General features: G+C 34.9%; 1 protein-coding gene across 3 annotated transcripts in view; it reads left to right on the top strand.

Moving 5' to 3' along the window:
• Positions 1-24851, top strand: part of FAM184A (family with sequence similarity 184 member A) — a 100052-nt gene that overhangs the window by 57968 nt on the left and 17233 nt on the right. For all 3 annotated transcript variants that reach the window (XM_063098087.1, XM_063098089.1, XM_063098088.1), the window contains 2 exons: positions 19203-19415; positions 21512-21665. In XM_063098087.1, the coding sequence (XP_062954157.1) occupies positions 19203-19415; positions 21512-21665 (367 nt within the window). The remainder of the gene's footprint in view (positions 1-19202; positions 19416-21511; positions 21666-24851) is intronic.

Raw genomic sequence — 24851 nt, 5'->3', positions numbered from 1 at the left:
TTTTAAAATCAGTTTTCAAAGCAGATTAACCATAAATATCAAGATAATCAGGAATTAATTGGCCCCCAAAATAAAACTATTTTTTTATGCTCCACGATGTCAGGTCATTTCCAAGATCACAATATCTTCCTTTTTCCTTGCTTCTAAAATGTGTAGGACATACAAATTACTGTAGGCTTACTGGCAAATAGCTGTTGAACTCCAGAATCACCAATGCCTGATGAAAGTTAAGAAAAAAGGTCAACCAAAGTATTCCCCAGTAAAGTGAAGTAGGTATTATGTTATCAAGGTTTCATTCTTTCCAGACATATGAGATGACAAAAAATTATAGTAGGACTGGTGGTCTTTTTTTAATGGAACTTTGTTTTGAACAAAGTATTCCTCCTTCCTGGCCCTATGAATCTTGTTCTCTTAACTCTTTTGGATAGGTTCCTAGAGCCTGTGCTCTGAAGCCTGCTCTACCACTTCCTACTTGGCTGACCTGCTGCCAAGCTCTGTGTCTCATAACCTCCACCCCCAGCCCTAATCCCTACAACTGTTCCACTCCACTCACTGCTACTGGCCTCACTCACCCTCTTAAGCCTCAACACTCCAGCTCCCCTCATTACTTATAAAACAGACAGGGCTTGGGCTTGGCAAAATTAAAGGAATAAGAGTGGGGACTAGAACTGGAATGTCCAGGGCTTAGGCAGAAGCATATACTATGAAAAAGTATCAGAGGATCTGAGTTTTCACCTCGTTTATTTCTGAATGAACTGAACATGAGACTGTTTTTGCGCTTAGCATACCAGTGTTTCATCCTCCTTAGAGCAAAGAAGAAATGGAATAATGTATTTTTCTTATGAATATAAACTCTTGAGAGTTAAATTTGATTTAAATTATAGCCCTCATGGCCCACTTGTCAAAAAGTGGCATAGAAAAGCATAAAATTTTCATTTTTCTTGAATCAGATGTTTTCCATTTCGTGGAATTTTTCAAAAGTGATTATTTTCGCTCTGTGTTCTGATTCAGAGTCAATTTTGTACCTTTTAGTTTTCTTTTAATATTTCATTGTGCTTTCTTTTTCTGTCCAATGATTGATTACACTTTAGTCCAAGGATAATTATACTTCCTGGTCTAATCAATGTATATGTTTGAATTCCTTTAAAGCAAAAGAGCTGTGTTCTTATTCTTCAACTCATTCTAAAGAAAAATGATTATATAGAGTCCTCTGTGGTCATATTTTCTATTTGTGAAACTAAAATGTAATCACATATTCCTTTATTTCACCATTTTTAAGGCAGATTTTATTTTGTGTCCAATATGATCATTTATTTATTCAGCTCATTCAGAGTGGACTTAGAAATAGGGAGATACAACAGATCATTTAGACAGAACTGTGGAATTTTATAGTTTGGGTCTGACTCCCCATTTTTAGATGTGAATTTTGAGGCCCCAAAGTCATTTAGCTGGTTATAGCCATGTATATGACACTATGCAGTCAGTGACTTTATAAATGGTTTAATTACTTTAGAGAAATGCTGTGATGGAGCTGGCTCCTACCAGCTCATCATAGTAAATTGTGTGCATCTCTTCCTACTTCCACATTCAGGGACATCATGTTGGTGTCTTGCAGTCACCCATGGTAGTTGTATTTACACTGCAGATATCAGCAAATGCTACAGATCGGAGCTTTGATTTTCAGAGAAATGTTAAACTTTTACCAACATTTCATTGGGTAGGAGTAGAGAAACCATAATACAGCCAATGTGACTGGGTAAGGTGTTATCGAGGAGGTCAGCTTTAGTGTGAATCTTGAATAGGGCAAAGGATGAACATAAAGGAGTGGCAGAAATACAAATATTTTTATTCACTCAACAAACATTTTATTAAACATATGCTCTTATTTTTCTGGCACAGTGAAGAACATAGTAATGAGAAAAACAAGGTTAGGGGACGGTTTGGGGAGAGAGGATATTGTGGAAAACCTTTACCTACAAGATTAGGAGTTTAAAGTTTACTCAATAAACTATTGATATCAAAGGTTTGTGGAAAAGGGAATAATAACATGCTGAAATTTTATCTTAGGAAGCTTAATATGTCCGTGATATTGAAGTGAGGATGAAATGGAGATATCTCAATTTAGATATCTAAATTAAAGTGTCTGAAACAGAACTCCTGAATACACACCATGTGCGCTTCCACCTAAGCCAGACTGCTCCTCCTAGGCGCTGCCAGCCATCCCCTGCTCAGCCATCTCTGACCGCACTCTCTCTCACTGCACAGCCAACCCATCAGCACTCCCTGCTGCTCTACCTTCAGAATACACCAGGACCTACCCACTTCTCACGACTTCCTCCACTACCATGCTAGTCCAAGCTGCTTCTCTCCTGCACTGCAACTGAGACCTCCTTTTGGTCTCCCTGCTTCTGCTTTTGCCCACCTACAGATTATTTTCCAACCAGCCAAAGTGATGCTCTGAAAATATTGAATATTCAACCTGAGAAGTTCAATCATGTTACTCTTCTGCGTCAAATCTTCCAGTGACTTCCTATCACATTTAGAATACAATCTACACACTCACCATGGCATCCAGTACCCTCACTGTTTGGCTTCTGGCTGCGTTGCCAACGTCATTTACCACTCTCTCCTTTTTCGCAGCTATACTGGATTACAGGCGGTTTATGGAACACACACACCAAGCTTAATCCATCTTGGGGCCTCTGCACCTGCCAATCCCTCCACATGGAATCTACTTTCCCCAGATGTCTACATGGTTTTTTCCTTCATTTCATTCAATTCTCTACTTAACTCCTCAAAAAGATCTTTCTTGACCACTTTCTCTAAAATAGCACCCTCCATTACTCTCTAGCCCTTTGTTCTGCTTTGTGTTTCTTCAAAATGTTTTTACTACACAGCCTCATATTGATTCTCTCACCTATTAGAATTTTAGTTCCATGAGACCTGGACCTTTGTGTAGTTCAGTGTTGTATCCCCAGCACCTAAAACTGTGCCTGGCACATAAGTACTTGACAGTTGTTGAATAGAGTGAACAGAAACTGAGGCACGGGGACCAAAGAAGAAGTTGTCAAATATATGAAGTACAAATAATTCAGCCCAATTAAGACTTGAATTAAGTTTATTTCACTGAGAATGCAAAATAAACTGTAAAGGAACAAATCATGTCATTTGATGGACTACTTTGGTAAAAGAAAAGGAAATGTTAAAGTTGACTTCGGATTTGAGCCAGGGTAATGAAAAGGAGACCATTATTTGAGACAAGGAGATCAGGATGAGCTACTTATTTGGGGTTGTGAGTGGGAGTGGTGAAGGGGATGGAGTGATGGTGACTTTTGTTTTAAATGTATTGCTTTTACAATCACAGGGTATTTTAGAATTTTTCACACTCAGTAAGAAAGAACAGTAACTACAATAAGAAATGCTGCATTAAGATAAATGTTCTTCATCAAAAGCAATTGAAAAGCTATTTTCATTTAGGTTTGTTGTAGACCACTTTCTGAGTTCTAGACCAGTGCTGTCTAATGTGGTAGCTCCTAGTTACGTGTGGCTATTGAGTACTTGCAATGAGGTTCATCCAGATTGAGATGTAAGTGTAAGATATGCACTGGGTTTAGTGAACTTAGTACAAAAAAAAAGACTATGGAATGTCTCACTAGCATTTTTTATATAATTATATGTCAAAATGATAATGTTTTAAATATATGAATAAAATTAATTTTGCCTTTTTTACCTTTTTTTAATGTGGCTGCTGAAAAATTTAAAATGCACTCATGGCTTGCGTTTTTGTGGCTCTCAATTATATTTCTCTTAGCACTGGTCTAGACTATCTAGAGCACAAAAGTATTGGGTGAATTTGTCATTAGAGCTCAGTACTCATTCTCCTGCTCTTTCTCTTAGCTTTAAATTAAGTTTTCTTTTATGTTAAGGAGGGAAGTATTCCTTCTTTTTAGAAATTCTGTTTCTGCCTATAGGAAAATATTATATTCTCATCAGTTTTTATGAACCTTTTCTTAAGTCTTTACTGGTTTAAATGAGTAACAGCACTACCTTTTAATGGAAGAATAGATGGAAGCAGATTCTGAGCTAGAGGGAATAGCAGGGGACCTGGAATATTCATCTCTTCCCAAGATAACTCAGTCAGTGACCTTGACAGATGGCCTGAGCAGTGACAGAGATCAGTGAAACTGATACTGAAGGGTCTGAATCCTCTCGCTGGACACGAGGAGAGCAGGGAACTATGTAGAATAAATATGGGAGAACCATCCTGCACTCTGGGAAAGAGATGGCTGGGGTAAGGGAAAAGGAAGTCAAAGGAAAAAGAACCAGAAAGAGTGAAGAGAAATAGCATGTGGAGAAAAAGGAAAAGCCAGCTAGAAAAGAAAGTGGAAATAGCTGGCATGACTTAATTTGGCTTTCTTAGAAAATGTAGAATGGAATTAAAGTCTACCAAAACCCAGCCAAAATCCATTATTTCTCATTCTTCCTACTTCCTGGATTCAAAGTTAATTTGCGATATTTTCCTTAGTAAATATGGAAGTTTGTCTTTAATTTCTCTTTAGTCAGATAAAAATTAATGACATTATTACGTCAGGTATATTATATCCTCTTTTATTAGACTTAGGTGGTTAGTATTCTTCTTGAGAGTTATTTTTCATTTAATATAAACAGAACTTAGTTGTTTTCTGAATTAATCTAAAAATATTTCATTAGTACTTAACTAATGTTTAATTTTCTTTTTCCTACCAAAACCTCCCATTTTGGAATTTAAGTCTGATCAGTTCTTAAATTGGCACCTTTAGAGAAGAGAATGAAGAGATGGAACTATAAGATCTGTATCTAGCTTCAAAAGAGAAAAGGTGTTTAAAATGCTGGGTAGTTACTAATGAGTACAGAGCATATACCTGCTCTGCAGAATACTGCGGTAACACCTGTGATGAAATGCAGATAAACAGTTTGTGCCTTCAGAGGTCCTGAGGCCCAGGACCCACTTGAAAAATACTTAACATTTAGATAGCATTATAGGAACAAAGCAAGTTAATCTATTCCTATTTCATGTGACGAGATACTAAAAAGAATTAAAAAATTTTGGATGTGAAAGGGGTTTAGTGGACATATGTTTGTAAAGTCATTTAAGACTGAGTTTCTGAGAAAAGTGTTAAGAATAACCTAACACATTAGCTTCTTCCCACCTTAATTTCATTCATATGCTTGTTATTACTATTTTAGTTTAAATATTAAACAATGGTTTGTGACCTTTTATTTTTTGCTTTGGGAGAATTATCAAAGCTGTGAATCCCACTTCTCAATCTTAATTTGTTGGTTGCTTTCCTCTAGATATTAGTATTCTTGAAATTAACACTAGAAAAAGACTATATAATTTGCTTTAAGAAAATATGGTATTATGTATTAAATATTTCATCTGTAATTTCTTTAAGCTTTACCATATTTTACTTGAATTGTAGTATAAGATTAGTATCAATATTGTTTCCAGGAAGTTAAAAATTTAATGAATGACATCTTTAGTCAGTAGTGAGGTTTTACTGTTTCTCTTGAGGTTTTTTATTCAAACTAGTATTGAAAGTCAAACAATAATTATTATGAAAATTCATGAATGTTATATGCATATAGTATGTCATCTATGCATAAAGCATTAGTAGTGCTTTTTATTAAGCACCATGTATATGGCAATGCAGCACCTTTGATTACGCAAAAGTATGGTGACTCTGGTAACTAATCTCTTGGTGCCTCCTATTCTACTTCCAACATTCAGTATGGCTTCAGAGAATTTTTGTGATAACACTTGGGCCTTTTCAGTAGTTCTAGTCTTGGCCCACATCACCCTCATGTTATTAAATACAAAACAAAAACCCTAGGTGTTGATATCAAGGGTAAGGAATTACTTTTGTATCTTCTTTTATGCATTCATCCATTTATTCATTCAAAATCGAGTTCTTCTGGTATGCCAGGTTCTGTGCCAAACCTGACAACAGTAATGGTGTCAGAGTGATCTTTGGCTTCTTGGTGCTTACAATCTAGAAAGGAAAGCAGGTATTAAATTCATACTGAGGCAACAAGCATGTGTAATATAGTCTGGGAACTTGGGGAAGGCTTCTCTGAATGTGGGATTCTTTACTTCAGACCTGGGAGACAGGGAGTCAGGCCAAGAGGAGAAGGAGAACAGCATTCTGAGCAGAAGGGGCAGTATGTGTAGAGGCCCTCAGGCAGCCCAAATAACACCTTTGTTCTGGAGAGTGGAGAACTAGGAGGCTGGGGGCTAGGTAGGGTCAGATCATGCTGGACCTAGTTTGCCTAGTTAGGTATTTGAGACTTTATCCAAAGAGCAATGAGTAGCTATTGAAGGATTTTAATAAATGTGAAACATTCAAATATTATCATTTCAAAACCCTGGTTGCAGCACAGAGAATAAAGAAGGGGGACAAGATAGATGTCATTCAATGAATATTGCTTCACTCCTGACAGCCTTTCTCTGTTCAGATTTTATGTTCTGCACAAGTATTTAGTATATTTAGTGAACTTATTATTTCATTTCACTGAGAGGAAACATTTCTAAGTCTTAGAATCCATTTTTTTCCCTAAATAACTTTTTTCTTTTTGGTTATCTAGAATTTTCTCTTTTTTACTTCTGCTATTATGGGAGAGAAGAGAAGTAAGGTAGAGAGTAGCGAAAACTAACTCAATATTAAAAGTCCATGTTATTTCTTAAGTCTTTGAATAAACATTTATTACTCTGTGCCAGGCACCCAGTTAGACACTTTGGATGCAAAATGTGAATATGACAGGGTCTCTCCACCCTCTAAAAGTTTACAATTCAGTGGATTTAAGTATTTATATATCATTATGTTTGCAAATTGCAAACACGTAAAACCTTGTCTTTTTGTCTAAATGAATAAACTGAGGTTTAGAACAATGGGAAAACGCCTAAGAATATTGTTTTTTATGTACAAAGCTCCAAATTTCTAATGAAGTGCAGCAACATTTTTTGTTATATTCAGTTTTCCTTCTTACATCTGAAAGTCTGCTTATATCCATTCTTCAAGAATAGAAATCTTAAAACACATTCACTAAGCTTTTGACATAATGCTTCAACATGTATTCTCAATCAGTTGAGGATCTCTTGATGTCCTTTTTACTCATCTCAAAATTTAACAAGAAGCTTAAGATGCTTTAAAACAAATTGACTATTATATAAAGCATGAGTTTTTGGTTAACATGGATCTAGCTTATGTAGAATGATTGCCAAATATTTTTGCATACAAATTTTTAGTTTGTCTAATATGAGTATTCCTTCAGGCAAAAACTTAGGGTGTCTTAACTTGGGCTGCTATAACAGGATAACAGACTGAATGGCTTACAAACAAAAGAAATTTGTTTCTCACATTTTTGAAAGTTGGGAAGTTTGAGATCAAAGAGACAACGTATTTTGTGTCTGGTGAGGGCCCACTTTCTGGTTCATAGATAACCACCTTTTTACTGTGTCCTCACATGGCAGAAGGGCTAAGGGAGCTCATAATCTAATCAGCTACCAAATACCTCACTTCCCAACACCATCACATAGGAGGTTCATATTTCAACATATGAATTTGGGGGGGACATAAACATTCAGTCTATAGTCTTCTGCCCCTGGCCCCCCAATGTTCATGACCTTCTCACATGCAAAATACATTCATTACATTTCAATGGCCCCAGAAGTCTTAACTTGTTCCAGCCTCAACTCTAAAGTCTAAAATCCAAAGTCTTATCTAATATCATCTAAATCAGATATGAATGAGACTCAAATTGTGATTCATCCTGAGGCAAAATGCTATCCAGCTGTGAACCTGTGAAACCAAACAAGTTTTGTGCTTCCAAAATACAGTTGTGGACAGGCATAGGATGGACATTTCCATTCCAAAAGGGAGAAATAGGAAAGAAGATAGGAGTAACACATCCCAAATAAGTGCAAACTACAAGGCAAACTCCTTGAAATCTTAAGGCTCAAGAATAATCCTTTTGGCTTGATACTCTGCCCTCCAGGCCCACTCGGGTGGAGGGCCCACCTTCTGGACACACTGGGGCAGAGCTCTTGCCTTCTGGATCCACTGGATTGGCAGTACTTCCCCAATTTTTGCCAGCCAGAGTTTGGATCCCCAAGGCTGTGAGTGTTCCTACTCGCACAGCTTTGGGTGGAGGCCATCTGGCCTGTTGAAAGTGAGGCAATGGTTCCTTTCTTTTGAAACTGAGGAGGCATTCCTAATGATTTCTGAATCACCTCAGGGCCGTTATTCCCTTGTCTTGAAGAATAGTCCCTGGCTTCTGTTGAGATAGCTGTTTAGGCCCATATTCACACCCATGCTAATCTCTGTATCAAACAGTTGCTTGGCCACACCCTTGGTGTTCTCTTCTGAACATGCTTTCTTACTTTTTGCTATATGAATAGGCTGAGAATTTTCCAAATCTCTGAGTTCAAGTTTCTTTTTGTTTAAGGATTTCATCTTTAAGTCATTTCTCTCCTCTTGCATTTTACTGTAAGCAGTCAGGAAGAGCCAACCCACACTTTCAACACTTTGCTTAGAAATCACTTCAGGTAAATATCCAATTTCATTGCTTAAGTTCTACTTCCATGAAACACTAGTACATGAACATAATTTAGCTAAGTTCTTTGCCACTTTTATAACAAGTATCACCTTTCTTCTAGTTTCCAATAACATGTTTCTCATTTCCATTTGAGACCTTATCGGAATGTCCTTTACCATTCATATTTCCACCAACATTCTTTTCAGAGTGACTTAGATGTGCTCTAAGAATATTGAGGTTTTCTGTACTGCTATTCTCTTTCTTTCTGAGCCTTCATCAGAATTACCTTTAAAGATTTGTTCATGACAATGCAGGCTTTTTCTAGCACGTGCCTCAAAATTCTTCTAGCCTCTACCCATTACCCAGTTCCAAGCAACTTATGCATTTTTAGATCTTTGTTACAGTAGCACCCTCACCTTTTGGTACCAAAAAGTCTTAGCTTGATCTGCATAACAGAACACCATAGACTGGGTGACTTATAAACAACAAAAATTTATTCCTGATAGTTCTGAAGACTGGGAAGTTCAAGATCAAGGCACCAGCAGATTTGCTGTCTGGTGAGGGCCTGCTTTGGTTCATAGACAGCCATCTTCTCACTATGTCTTCACATCGTGGAAAGACTGAGGGAGCTCTCTGGGGTTGCTTTATAAGAGCACTAATCCCATTCACAAGGGCTCTGCTCTCATGACCTAATCATCTTCCAAAGATCCCACTTCCTAATACCATCACATTGGGGGTTAGGATTTCAAAATATGAATTGGGGTGGGGGGAGGGGGAGGCACAGGATACAAACATTCAGTCCACAGCACTTGGGGATTTCAACCAGTCTTGTGGTTTAAATACCATTCAAATGTCAGTGACTTCCATCCAAAGTTAAATCTCCAGGCATGACCTTTCCCCCCGAGTTTACATACATTTGGATGGCAAATAGGCATCTCAAATTTAGAAAGTCTGACTCTTTATTTTAGCCCTCCACCCCTCATCCTAACATCTTCACTTCTTGGCATTCCTTATTGCTTAAAACAAGTACTGAAGGGTAATCCTTTATTTCTCTCTTTCTTTTACCTCTCATGTGATCTGTCAATCCTGCTTATTCCACCTTCAAAACATATCCCAGCTCTATACACATCCATTTCACCCACTAAATACTCATTCAAGCCACTATTACAGTAGCCTCCCTCCTGCCTGTCCTCCTCAATTTCATTTTTCTCATAGCACTCAAAATGATCTTTTATAATGTAAATCAAATCATGCCATACCCCAGCTTAAAGTTCTCTCAGGGCACCCCATTGATTCAAGACTCTTATTTTGACTCCTTTATTGTCTTACAGGACATTAAGCCTGTCCTATAGAACCTTAAGCTAACTGGCCCCTGCAGCTCTCTTCCATCTCATTTTAGCCTACTCTCCCCTCACTAACACTTCCCCACACACATCCACCCACTCAATCCCAGCTAACTTCCACTTCAGGGACTTTGTGCTAGCTGATCCATTCTCTGATCCAGTCTCCTGCCTGGTTTCTGCATTGATCTCCAGTTTAAATGGGACTTCTTCCAAAAGACCTTTTCTTACCATCAACCCAACATCACCTCCAGTCATTTCTATCATGGCGGCCTTTCTTTAAATCATATTTATCACTAACATTTTCTTATTTTTTTTATTTATTTTTTTCTGTGTTTGTTTTACTCTCTTATTCAACTCTATATCTCACCATTTTCTGGAATATATAGTAGTACTCTAATACATATTTTTAAATGGAAAAGTAAATCTTACTTCACTTATGTATCAACCAATAGTTGCATTGCCATCCAATAGCACTAGTTGTGCCTTTACTGATTGCCATAGACAGGTTTGTGATATAAGCTTACCTGAGGTCACAGCTTGGGGACCATACGTTTTGGTTTAGATATTTCCATGGCCTGCAACTTTGTGCAGAGATGATGACCAATATGAGTTAAAATTCCAAATGTTCTGGGCTGGCTGGATAGCTCACTTGGTTAGAGCACAATGCTGATAACGCCAAGGTCAAAGGTTCAGATACCAATACCGGCCAGCTGCCACAAAAAAGAAAAGAAAAAGATTCCAAGTGTTCAGAGTTACTTCTGTCGTATAAAGCCTAAAATCTAGATTGAGGGAAGGGAAGATGTGACTCTGATCTATCATATTGTTTTAATTTATCAATTAATTTAGGAGTCTTATATGTATTTTTGTCTGATGATAGCTTGACGAGTGAAAAGTAAACTCTACTTCATAAGTAAATAGCATATATTTTAGATTAACTTCTAGTATTAGGACATCGGTTCTGAGAAATACAAAGAGCTAAAAATACTACAACTAAAAATTCCTCAGATTTTTTAGTTTTGTGAAGTCTGGAGAAATAAGTCTCTCATTATTATATAAAAATATTATGAGTATGAGAAAGAATAAAGAAAAAAGTAAAAAATAAAATTCATATAACTAATATATATATCAAAGTATGATAAAGTTTAGATTAAGACGTTATGAAATAATCAAATAGGAAGTTAATCTTTTTTTTCTCACCTTATTTTTTTCAACTCTAGTGAACTATATCCTGGAATATGTTAGTCCAAGTTATTAGTAAAAAATTGTTTTTCAAATATGTTCTAGAAAGTAGAATTAATATATATATATATATATATATATATATATATATATAACAGCATCTCTTCTTCCTTTCCACTCAGTACAAAACAAGATTATTATTAAATCTTCACATTTTCAGTGATTATCTCATTTTTATTTCTGGCCCCAACATTATATAGTCAATCAGGTTAGTGTTGTGGTTCTCCTCTGCTCATGTCTCTTAGGAGAAATCCTCCATGAACCTACAGCAATACTGGGTGTAATGCTTTGCAGGGTTATATTGTAGATTTCTGGGAAGAGTTTAGATCAGTAATTCCCGTCTAGATCCTCCAATAACCATCATCTTTTAAACTGGATTCTGATTTATATGTTGTAGCCTGTAGTATTTTGTAGGTAAGTCTGCCAGTCCAGAAACATATCAGACACTGTTTTAATGGACTACAGATAATTTTCACTGTGTCTTGAATTTCTTTTTGTCTAATTTCTTTCGTGGAACTTTTTCAACTTCTGTTGTCTTAAATATATTATAATTAATGTTCTGTGTTTTACTCTCCCTTTTTTCCCTCTTTCTTTCACTTAGTTGATTTCTGAATATTTCTCTTTATTCCTGTGATCTTTCCTTCATAGCGGCACTCTCTGGGTGAAGCTTTGCATAAATCTATCAACAATGTAAGTGAGCAGCACTTACAATCTGTACACAAGGGCATGTTGCACTTTTGATTTTGCATAAATGACATCACTGCTTTAAAGCTTTAACTTACGTAAAAGATACATGTTGGCATTCAATAAGATTTGTTTTGTATATGAGGAATAAAAGCTTCTAATTTTCAGCCATTCATTTGTGTATGTGCATACAGCTACTGCATTGTATTAACAAGCATATTCTTTATTATAAAGCCATGCAAGATTTTGTTTCTCAAACATAAAATTTATTTTAATGTTTGCTTTGAAAGATATAGTAATGTTTTTGAAAAATTAACTAGTTGATTATCATAAAATGGAAATAAATGTAAAAATGTATTTTTTGTTAGTTTATTTTATGTAAAATAGTATCAATAGACTTATTTAAAAGTATCAGACAGTTATGAAGGCTAATGAGATTTATAACATATTTTACATTTCAATGTTATAATTCACAGATGGCAAGCAAAATGGAGTAAATCCCTTTCCTAAGAATAGGCAAAACTATGGATTTTTACTTATATACACACTCAAGTATGCAGAAATTAAGTTTAAAAAAATATTCTATTTAATGGTCATTTAAATATTTTTTCTTTATGTATGAAGAGAAAAAATGAGATTTATTTTTACATCAAACCCATATACAACTTGTCTTTTAATATAAGGTAATAGAGAGTTGAACATCTTTGAATATTTTTCTTGATATCCCAGGGCAATGGTCAGCAAACTTTTCCTGTAAAGGGCCAAATACTAAATACTTTTGGCTTTATTGGCCACACAGTTTCTGCAGCAACTATTGGACTCTGTTGTTGTTTCTTGAAAACACTCATAAGACCATATGTAAATGAATGGGTGTGACGTGTTCCAAAACAGGCTGTAGTTTGTCAGCCCCTGCCCTAGAGAATTGAAGCTTTGAGTCTAGAGATGTCCCGTGAAATTTTGACACTTCTAGAGTAAAACTACTTCCTTATACCTCCCTAATTAGTTTCTACTATGCAAGAAAAGAAATATTTTACTTTTCATATTCAGCTTTTCTTTCTACATAAAAAATAATAAGAAATACAGAAATATATTTAGAAACAGTTTAAAAAATATGTTTTAAAATAAGTAACATTTATCTCCATATTGGTTAAATAAGGCTACATTTAGAAATTCTTTTTAACAGTCACATAGAACATAGTAAGAATTTTTGCATGTTAGTCATATTAATCCAGGCTTTTTGACATATGTGCAAATTGGTATAGAAATAAGAACCCAAATAAAATATGATTATTTTTAAGATTAATTGAATTGTCCTTCATATAGTCACTTTTCTTTAATAGTTATAAATGGAAAGATATTTATTAAATAAAAACCACCTTATTGAAATTCTGTTAGTAACTGGAATAGGAATGTCTTTATTTATCTCCTGCAGAAAAAGTGAAAGGGGTTGGTAACACAGTGGAACCCCCATTTAATTAATTCTCTTTTGTAACATCGGTCATTGCAGATCACCTTTTCACTCTGTCATCCCCAACAACAGAATATGACCTTGTCAGAGTGTTGTACTCATCAGGGTGAGCACCTACCCATCCCCTTCTCACATTGTCTTTACCCAGCTTTTCATGTAAGAGTTTAGTGCTTAGCAAAAGTTTTCTAAAAAAACAAGTGATTATTGATATGTCTGTCATCCATAGATGCTTTCTAATTACATTTAGTTAAGAATAAGGGGATGATTGGGACCATATTTCACAAATATCTTAAGGACATTAAGACACATTATTGTGATTCTTAATCAATAAACTGTAAGTCTTAGAAACATATAAAAAAATTATGAATTTTTTGAATTACAGACAATTCAGATTTTTTTCAGAATTTCACAAGCTTAAATTTACTTTTCTTAACTAGACTCTTCAGTAATAGCAAATTAATGGTTAAAAAAATAAAATCATAGAATTAAAATATTTGAGCACCTTCAAACATTTTACATGAGCATTTTCATGTTATTGACATAACAATTAATTATTCTTACTGTCCTCTACTAAGACTCCATTAGCAATTTTAAGTGTTGTTTTATATATTTGGAAGTATTGGACCTAATGTTAATACTTAGAATTAGATTATTGTGATTTTCTTATCCCAGTCATAATTCATCTGTTGATGGGCCTATCTTCTTTAGGATAGGGATTTCCATTCAATCCCCAAACTAAAGAGTTCAACCAATTGGGAAGAAAGGAAAGGGGAAGAACAGCTGTTGGATGGGCAGGAAACAGTGCCTGCCACAGGAAGTGTATGTAGTTGTTAAAAAGAATGGAACATATCTAAATATCATATGTACTCTATGAATACCACTTTGAAGGGGGAAGAAAACTATAACAAACACAAACTCACTGGCCTCCCTCATGGAGAAATCATTAAGCATCATTAAATAGATCACTAGGCATACTTATCTCGGAGGAAGCTACCTAGAGTTGGGTTATGAAAACCACTCCATCAACACTTGTTGATCAGCACACCCTCTTGGTTTCACATTTGAACTGGTGTTTATTTCTCTTGTGATGCATATAGAATGTCTGTCCCCATCAGCAGCCCCAGTGGTCTCTGTTCCAGCTACTTTGTACATTAAGCACTGAGGTGTGCCCTGGGCCTCCAAGTAACTTCTGTGCATAGGACATAGCCAATATTTTGTCAGATCATGGCAGATATATTCTCTACATTTGTTAAGAATCTTTGAGCCATTTACACATGATGCAGTTAAACAAAAAAAGCAAAAGAAAACAAGATAGGCAATTATATCAGGAGAAACGTAAGTTTTTACAGTCTGCAGAGAACTCGTACAAACCAAAGTGTTAACCCTGGTTACCTTTCGGGATTGAGATTTGGCAAGGAAAGGGAATAAAGGAAATTTTCCTATTTATTTTATATATTCCTATATTTTTAAAGTTTTTCACAGTGACCACTTTTTACTTTAGTTATTAGGAATAAAAAGATGTTGAGCAGCCTGGGCCCAGTTCTAGACTTACCAAATAGGAATCTAAAGGAATTAGGGCCTAGGCAACTATATTTATTAAAATCTACAGAAACAAACAAACAGAAAGGACATGGTTGGGGGGGAGGGGGGGAGGGAGAAGGGAGGGAGGTTTTGGTGATGGGGAGCATTAATCAGCTACAATGTATATCGACAAAATAAAATTTAAAAAAAAAAAAAAAAAAAAAAAAAAATCTACAGAGATGGGCTGGCCCTGTGACTCACTCGAGAGAGTGCTGCGCCGGTAGCACCAAGGCTGCAGGTTTGGATCCTATATAGGGATGGCCGGTGTGCTCACTGGCTGAGCATGGTGTGGACGACACCAAGCCACGGGTTGCAATCCCCTTACCAGTCAAAAAAAAAAGAAAAAAAAAAAAACTCTACAGAGGTGATTCTCATACACAGCCAAGTTTGAGAACTACAGATTACGTTTGCTATCTCAAGACATGCTTTATTTTGAGGACAAATTATTTATATACTTTGTGTTCTTTCTTTTCAGTAACAAGACTGATGTTTTGGGGGGAAAAAAACCAACATTGCATCAAAAAGCCAGAGGTTGTACATAAAATGTACATAATTAATGACACATCCCATGTTGATATCCTGTTAAATCCAGTACCTCAGATTTGATGTGCCAGTTTTTATTTTTTGGGAGTTCTTTTACAAGCACAATTGTGGAGGCAGAGAATCTTTGTGAAACTGCTTTGTAGAAAGAGATAAGCTTTTCTTTCTTCAAAAAAATGTATCCATATATTTTTAATTTTAGTTTTTTCTTTTTGAAATTTTTACAAAACTTTATTTTTAGTACTTTATTTTCAGAAAGACAGAAAAACTTTAATAATGGTATCTTAAGTGGTAGAGACCAGAATGTGGCAATTACTGTCAGTGTAGTTTGGCCTTTAAAATTGTTTGCAAAATATCTGATACCTTTTAATCAGTAGAATGTATTATATAATTCATATCTAAATTGCTATGGTAAGAATTTTTAAAATGAAGATTAAATTTTTTTCTGAAATAAGGATTCTCTTTGGTTTATTTAAAATGGACAAAATAAAAAACATTAAAAATTTTTAAATTGTTGCAAATGTTTGGAAACTAATCCCATGCACTACATAATTTGAATATAACGTATAACTTGAACAGCTACTGTTTCTCATTCATTTGTTCAACAAATGCCTAGAAGATATTCTAGATATCCTGAAATATCTAGAAGATCTTCTGTAATTCTGTAATAAAAGTACTGATCAAGGTTGCCCAAACCTTTTAATGCAAACTTTGTTCTCTTTTGTTTTGAGTTTATGAAATTTTATATTAATATGTATTTCTATAAGGTATATTAAAGTCAGCTATTTAAATTATAGTTATAAAATAGTAGTTCATTTCACATTGCTTTGCTCATTATTTGTCTTTTAACATGCCATGTAATTTCATGCTGAATAAAGGCCGATTATTTATTGCAATTCTAATTTATTTAGAAAAAGAACAAAATAAGTTTTGATGCTTCATTGCATGACTAAAGCTTTCTGCATATAATTCATGTGACTGTTTTGAGCATGAATTTGAAGATTTTAGATAGTTTTATTATTATTTTGCTGTGCTTTCAAAGTTAAGAATACAAAATATCTAAGTGTATTTGAATACTAAATTGCATGGTAATGTCTTTCTGCATATAGTTTATATTATTTTCTTGAGTGTGGATACAAAGATTAATCATATATCCTAGGATGGAAAATATTTTGGAGTCTTTTCAAGGTAAAGTATATTGTAATATAAAATATTTATGTGTATTTTACTTAAGGTGGAGAAGTTTAAAATCTACTGGGCTTAGATTCTAAATGTATAGCTATTATATTGTTGTAGTACTTCATTCACTTTAAATGTTATATTTCTTCATAAGTTTCATCCTTACTGTAGTTCAAGTGTGAGTTAAATTATAGTCAAATTAACACATAGGAAATCTCTTGATGCAGTGAACTTTTGAAGTAGGTATTGCAGAAAATAAGACACACTGCTGTGAACTGATTGGCTTCTCTATAAGAGGATAGGATGCAGGGCCACTGCTAACCCATGTGGTTGGTGCCTTTGTGCAAAGCAGGAAGACGTGCATAATTGTTTTGGGTGGACAGATCTGTACCAGGGCAGACAGCTTGGTGAGCAGAGTGCTGGGTAGATTTTAGTCCCCACTTGGTGAGGTGCCAAGTAATAGCTTTGAGAATATCAGTCATTAATCTACATATAACACACACTTTCCCCAACTTTCCCATATGTATTTGAACAAGTTATCACCAGAGACAAACAAGACAGTCACAGAGGTCCCCATGCTGAGGCTGAGACTGGGGTGGTAGGTACTTGGGAAGAGAGTACAGAGGTGCCTTCTCTATATCAAGAACCAGTGTGCTGGGAAGAGAATGGTGCTACCAATTACACAGCAGTGTTTACAAACACATGTTTTTGTTACTTGTTAACTCTTTTATGATTTATTTTTCTTTCTGGGCTGCCCTTAATATTCATTTCATCCTGTTTTCCTTGTATAAAATGGTGAGAAATCATGATATGACTTATCTTACTCCACAAGTATGGCCTTAGCTGTAGCTGTGACATTTTCATGCAGTTTTCACCTTTGCAGGGTTTATTTCTGTCTGTAAGTCATGGGTGCTGCTGCCATTTAGAGGTATAGGGAGTTGCATTGCCTGGAGTTAGTGTTACAGTCCTGCCTTGGCTCCAAACCTAGAAAATAGTCTGACACCTTAGGTTTGTGTAAAAATTAAGTAGAATTCATAGACTTTCAACAGCTAGAGTCACTTCTTTGGAAATACTTTAAAATAGATTGAACATCTATGTCAATTGTATCATTTCTCACCAGTGCCTATTTCCATAAAGACGTGTGTTAACTTTTACAGCTAATCCTCATAACTCTGTCCAAACCCCTTAGAGATAGCTAATCATCTACCCGAAGCTCACTACAGTTGTGACTGTTTCCTGCTGCTTTAATTGGCTGCTTGCTTCTGACCTTTCCTGTCCTCCAGTGAATGCTTCTTTCTTCCTTTCTTGTTTTGCCTCTCTGATGATTCCCTACTTTTTCTCTTTCTTCCCAGTGTACCCTTTTCTGTGAGACATGTGAGGCCACCTATATCTGCCTTCCACCAGTCAAAAGAAAGTCTTCCTCTTTACAAAAACTCACTTTAAAGTTTCCTCTTTCTATTGGCTTTCTTTGCCACAGAAACTGTTTTCCTTATACTGCTTATAAACATATAGAATGTCTTAAATTGCTTATGGAACACATTTTACAACTTTTTACCTGGTTTTCCTATGTTCCTCTTAGCTTTAGTCTTCTTTTAGAATATGGTTTGAGTTATACAGTTTCAAGTTCCAATATACTGAATATGAGAATAAAAATAGATCAAATTAAATGGTTTTGTCAAATGTACATATGAACATATATATATGTATACATATACATGTGTTTTATATTTTTATTCTTACAAAGGGACTTAATTTTAATGCATTAAAAATACAGAAATCATGCAAACATATTAAGGCTGATGTATTTTCAAAAAGAGTGACAAATCAGTTTTTCATAGTGAAAGAAAAGCACCTGACATTATTATAAAGGCATAACTAGAGAATTGTGGGATGTTTGTTGTTTCTACAAAGCTTAAAGGTTTGCAAGTCCTTGGAATTAGATCAAAATTCAAAAATAAAAGTCTTATTTTTTTACACAAGGATTCTAAATTATAAACTGACAAATCTTTTAAGGAGAGAGTTTTTAATTCTCAAATAATCTTAGCTAACATTTATTAAATGCTTATTACATACCGGGGACTGTTCTAAGTGTATCCTATGTAGTAACTCACTTAATCCTCAGCACAGTCGAGTGAGGTATTGATGCTAACAAGTGGCAGACTAGGATTTTAACTCAAAGCCCCCAGTCTTAACTATTTCCCTTTACTATGTCATAAATAAACTTTTCAGACTCTCTCTTTCAAGTGACTATAACCTAATAAATACGTTAGTTTTCTTTGGTTTTTATTTCATGTTATGAATTTTTACTGCAGTGGAACATAGGTGTTTATTGTATTTCTAAATGTGGGTTGTAGTGTTCTTTAGACACAATATAACTAAACTATTTTCAAGTTAATTGCTGAAAATATAATTAAAAATGGTGATATCTCAAGTAAGATTTTTATGATATATTGTAAAACATTTTAAGTGGAAACTTTCTTAAAGCAGTTATTCTTCTAGAGTTGGTATCTTTGAAATGCTTTTTCCCCTTAGATTGGCAATTTGTGAAATATGTCTTGTATTTATTCTTCATTGTGTACCATTCTGTGGCATAGATTTCCTTGCTGAAACAGAATCTGGAGATGCAGCTTTCCCAGTCTCAGACTTCTTTGCAGCAACTGCAAGCCCAGTTTACACAAGAACGACAACGACTTACACAAGAGCTTGAAGAATTAGAGGAACAACATCAACAAAGACAGAAATCTTTAAAAGAAGCACATGTCCTTGCATTTCAAACTATGGAAGAAGAAAAGGAAAAGGAACAAAGAGTAGGTTTAATGTGACATATGTTCAAATATAATTCAACAGCCTTATAGTTAGCTTTCAAATTCTTAAGAATTCATTTTTTGCTCTGAAAAATTATGTATTGTTTTATTTAAATGTGTTTTTCTGGATGTGACTTTGTGTAGGGGTCATAGTGATTAAACACATACACTAATTATACACTATAGCAGACAAGTTATAGTGGGGCCAACATTTTATTTCTGTTTCCCATCGTAATACCAAGTTAACGATGAAACTAATACACTCTCTAGCTTGTTAGGTAGTTATCAGTGATGAAATAAATTGAGTTAAATCTTTCAGCATGATTCTACTGAGTTGTAGAACCATGCTAAAATCATTCTAGTCATTTAATACTATTTTGTGCTTAAAATAGTCTTTCATCAAATTTTTAATCTTTCTCTTTTACTCTGGATCTACAAAAAAGAAATATATCCAAGGAATTTATATTTTTTTTCTCAGATTTTTTCCCCTCATATTCTTTTTTTGCCTATATACAAAACTCACAATGAAATGAATTTAGAGACATTTTAAAATAGTATAATTCCCTTATATTCAGCCCCAAAGGCTATTTGAACAGTAGTGACACCAGTAACTCAAAAGAGATTTAAATCAAATAGTTATATTATTGGTTAATCATATTATATGCCAGAATCTCCACATATCCATTACTCAGTTCTGTATTAAAATATTAGTTTGACATAGTCTTTGTCATTCATCTTGTTTTAATTCATGTTGGTTAGTTCATTTCTTAATACCGTATTTTTCAATTTCTTCGGAGCACCTTATTATAATTAAAATAAAGATTTCATAGAAGAATACAATTTTACTAATAATTTTCACTATATATAGTGATTACAGATATAGGTTTCTTAATACTATATTTAGGTACAGGCACTATTTTAAAAAATGGTATGTTATAAAGAAATTATTAAAATAAAAAGGTCATATTCATTTAAAAATGTACAATAAATTGTAGTCTATTGGTCTTGTCCAGAAAGTCAAGGAAGTTCCTTAGGTTAAAAATTAGGCCTGATCGCAGTGCTAAATAATCTATTCATTAGATACCATTTATGAATCGTAGTAAAACATAAGCTTTCATATCAGTACTTTAATTTTGCACATTCAGTCTTTTACAGAACTTTAATAATTTTTCAAAAGAAATAAGAACCTGCAGTTTTTCTGTACATTAGGTGGCCAAGCTACCTCAGTAACATTGTCTAAATTAAGTCTTTTATTTTACCTATATTTAATGAAACCCATGCTTTATTTTTCAGAAATAAAACACTTCTAAAACAGTCAGCATAAGTGGCCAAACACCAGTTTTTGAAAACAGCATTTTAGAGTAATGATTTAAGAAATATAGCCCTACTTATAATATGGTATCTTTCTTAAAAATTTTAATCAAAAACAAAAACCCTTCCTGGCACTGTTCAGTCTGTAAGCTTGTAGTACTCTGAGCTCTTTTTTTTTTTCCCTATAGACATATGTGTTCTTTTAACTGTGTCTAGGTTTTTAAAACTAATCACATGAAAACCTTTAGTTTACTTTTCTAGTTACCTAACTCTCAGAGCTTTTGCTTCTTCTCACAAATGCAGGAGCAGAGAATGACTGTAGAATATAGCTACAAAATATTCCATAAGGTTGGAGCTATAAAAGCCCTCATCGCTCTTTTCCTGATTAGCCTGAAATCTTTTCTTAGTAATGCCCTCCTCTTCTTCTTTCCTAAATCTATGTCTGTGCACACAGAGGAATTATTCGTTAATTTTAGGCAATTTACACCCCTTAAAACCTTTAGAAAGTGATTTTATTTGAAAACTGCCTTAGGTAAAGGGTCTGTGTTTCCAATTCATACAAAATATGTTGAGTCAAACTGGTTTCATGATGACTCTTTTATTCTACTGAAATGACCCTACTAATTTGTTTTCTAGTGGTGATTATCTTATATCTAATTTTCTTGAAAATGACCTAAAAACACCTTGTATTTCTTAATAACTGAGTTTCAGTAACTATTTTCTGTATTGTTTGCATTTTCCTTCCTATATTCTTGCATAATAATTTGAATTTCTTTCTCCTGTTCCAGGCTCTTGAAAATCATTTACAACAGAAACATTCTGCAGAGCTTCAGTCATTAAAAGATGCACACAGAGAGTCAATGGAGGGCTTCCGGATAGAGATGGAACAGGAACTTCAGACTCTTCGGTTCGAATTAGAAGATGAAGGAAAGGCTATGCTTGGTATTTTGGAAGAATTATAATCTTGTCATACTTATTTTTATATCCTTTCATTTTAAAATTCAACATAAAGTCACAAAGTTTTATTTTTAAAATTTGAAACATCAAAATGAATATCTAAGCATACTGCATATTTTATTTGAAGTTACCAGATGGAAGACACAAGAGAGGTGGAGTAGAATGGGTAGAACACGGACGGTAAAGTGAGACCCTCAGCTTTTTCTGTGCTCTGTCTGTGTAAGCAACACCACTGTCTATCCTCATGGGACTCAGTAGAGTCAGTACATTCAGGAAATTATAGTCGTATTGATTTTTTTACACTTTGGGACTTTGTTTTAGTGAGAAAAATCATGATTAGGTCTGTCTTTTTGTTGAGGTGTATTTTTGAGGGGATTTTTTCCCATGTGGTGTCCAAATCACTGTCCTTTTTTAAGGAGGTAAATTGAGTTTTGATGAAAAACTTGATGTGCATTTGAAGGTTTGTTTTTGGTTTTGTTTTTTAGTGTCATTTGGTAACTTTTTATTCCTATCATCTCATTTTCCTTCTGTTCTATTTTATTTCTAATTCTTCTAATATTTTTAATGTATGTTGTCACACTTTAGTGGCTCACTCTTTCCAAGTAGGAACTGGGAACAAAGATGACCAAGGTGTTGTGAGTATTTTGGGCCTCGACAGGAAAGCATTTGACCCTGTTCATCTCTGTTGCTGGGAGTCCTAGACCAAGTCGTTGTAGCCCTCTCCTCTTCCTTCTTTAAAGGCTACTGTAATAGCTCACACAAAAACCATATTAAGTGCAAACATTTATCAGAGATTTGTGGAATGCCTGTTTACATGCTGGAGACTGCCCTAAGCAGGGGGGATTAAAAAATGAACTACTGCTCTGTCTTTGCAGAAGGCTTACAGTCAAATGCAGCAGTAGCCTTTGTAGAATTATAACCAAAGGGAAATACACACTTCCCACAGTGTGTGAAGAGAGGTAAAAACAGGCCAAGTTTTGGATCTATTGTACTTTTGTCCATTACAACATGATTTAAATACCTTTTTATTGACAAAAGGACTACATTTTTTTTTTAACTTTTTACTTTGAGATAATCATAGATTCACATGTAGTTTTAAGAAATAACACAAAGAGATCTCTTGTACCCTTTACCCAGTTTCCCTCAATGGTAACAAAACTGTAATACAATATCACAACCAGTTTGGTCAAGATACAGAGCATTTCCATCACCATGAGGATCCCTTGTGTTGTCCATCTATAGCCACAGCTACTTTGCTCTCTTCCACTCCTATCACTCCTGGCAACCATTAATCTGTTCTCCATTTCTATAATTTTGTCACTTTAAGAATGCTATACATGATTTGTTAGAGCACAGCCTTAAAACCCTAAGGTCACGGGTTCAGATCCCCCTACTGGCCAGCCACAAAAAAAAGAATGCTATAAATTTTATAAATAGAATCACACATATTTAACCTTTTGGGAATGGCTTTTTTTCACTCAGCAGTAATTCTCTGGAGTCAAACAGGTTGTTGAGTGTATCAATAATTTGTTGCTTTTCATTGTAGTATTCCATGGTATTTACATACCACAGTTTGTTGTCCTTTTTGTTTGTTGTCCCATTGAAGGTCATCTGGGTTTTCGGGTTTTGCTGTTACAAATAAAGCTGCTATAAACATTCATGGACAAGTTTTTGTGTAAACATAAGTTTTCATTTCTCTGGGATAAATGTCTGAGAGCAGTTGCTGGGTCATATGGTATTTACATGTTTGGTTTTTTAAGAAACTGCCAAACTCTTTTCCAGAGTGGGTGAACCATTGTACATTCCCCCCTGGCATTGTATGAATGACCCAGTTTCCTCACATCCTCACCAGCATTTGGTGTTGTCACTATATTTTAGCCATTCTGGTAAGAGTGTAGTGATATCTCATTGTGATTTTAATTTGCATTTCCTGAATGGCTAATGATATTTTTTTCATGTGCTCGTTTGCCATCTGTATATCTTCTTTTCTAATTAGATTGTTTATATTTTAACTGCTGAGTTTTGAGGGTTCTTTATGAATTCTAGATACTAGTCCTTTGTCAAGATCATTCAGGTCTACATTTTGCCCCCATTAAAACTACTCTCTCTCAGGTCACCACTGAACTTTGAACTTCTAAATCCAGAGTATTCATACTCACTAGCTCTCATTTTATTTGCCTTTTCTGCAACATTTGACCCTTTTGACCGCACCCTTCTTGAATCTCTTTTATCTTTGGTTTCCATGATAGTATACCAACCTCACTGTACTCCTACTTTTTTTTACCTTCTATCCTTTAATTTCATTTACCGGTCCTGTTTCCATATGCACCATTAAATATTTCTATTTCCAAGGACTTAGCCCCCAGCCTTCTGGTCTGTTTTTTAGTCTTCAGCCTTTTCCTAGTTGATTGGATCCACACCCATGGCTCCAACTACTATCTTTGTGCTGGCGACTCCATATATGTGTTTCTGGACCAAACCTCTTTCCTTGTATATTAGATTTATATTTCTTACTGCCCGTTAGTTCAATATTCTAACTTATATTCAACATTTTTAAGTATGAACTCATCATCTCCCCATAGTCCAAAATGTGTTTCCACTCCTGTACCTCCCCCTTTAACTAACGGTATCACTGTTTACCCAGTTGCCAAAATCAGCAAAATGGGAATCATGTTCAACTTTTTTTTCTTTCACTGCCACATCCTGTCTGTTAGTTCTTATATTTGTTTCCTCTTCTTAAGTCTCCCTGCTGTACTTAGCTCATGGTCATTTCTCACCTGTATTATTGCGATACCTTCTTTCTGATCTCCCTTCCTGCAGTCCATCCTCCAGACTCCAGCCAGGGTAAACTTTGTAATGCTCAAATCTCCCCATGTGACTTCCCACTTTTAAATCCTTCAGTGACTCTCCATGTCCTACCTCAGTGCCTGTCAATTTTCCCACTGTGAAGCCCCTAACACCAGGGGATACTGAGTTTATGCCCTACTTGGAGGTCTCTAGAGGAGCCTAAATGAGCTAGCTACAAGCATAGCATTTCTTTGAAGTCTCATGTTTTAGCTTTAAAATTTATAATTTTTCTTTTATTCACTTATATCTGTTTTTGTTAATATAAAAATAGTGCTTTCCCCAAAATTTCAAGTAAAATTCATGTTTGAGATGATGATCATGTGT

The sequence above is a fragment of the Cynocephalus volans genome, chromosome 5 (assembly GCF_027409185.1).
Source record: "Cynocephalus volans isolate mCynVol1 chromosome 5, mCynVol1.pri, whole genome shotgun sequence".
Taxonomy (NCBI): Eukaryota; Metazoa; Chordata; class Mammalia; order Dermoptera; family Cynocephalidae; genus Cynocephalus; species Cynocephalus volans.
Note: the sequence above shows the minus strand (reverse complement) of the source record. Positions and strands in the feature narration are given on the sequence as shown.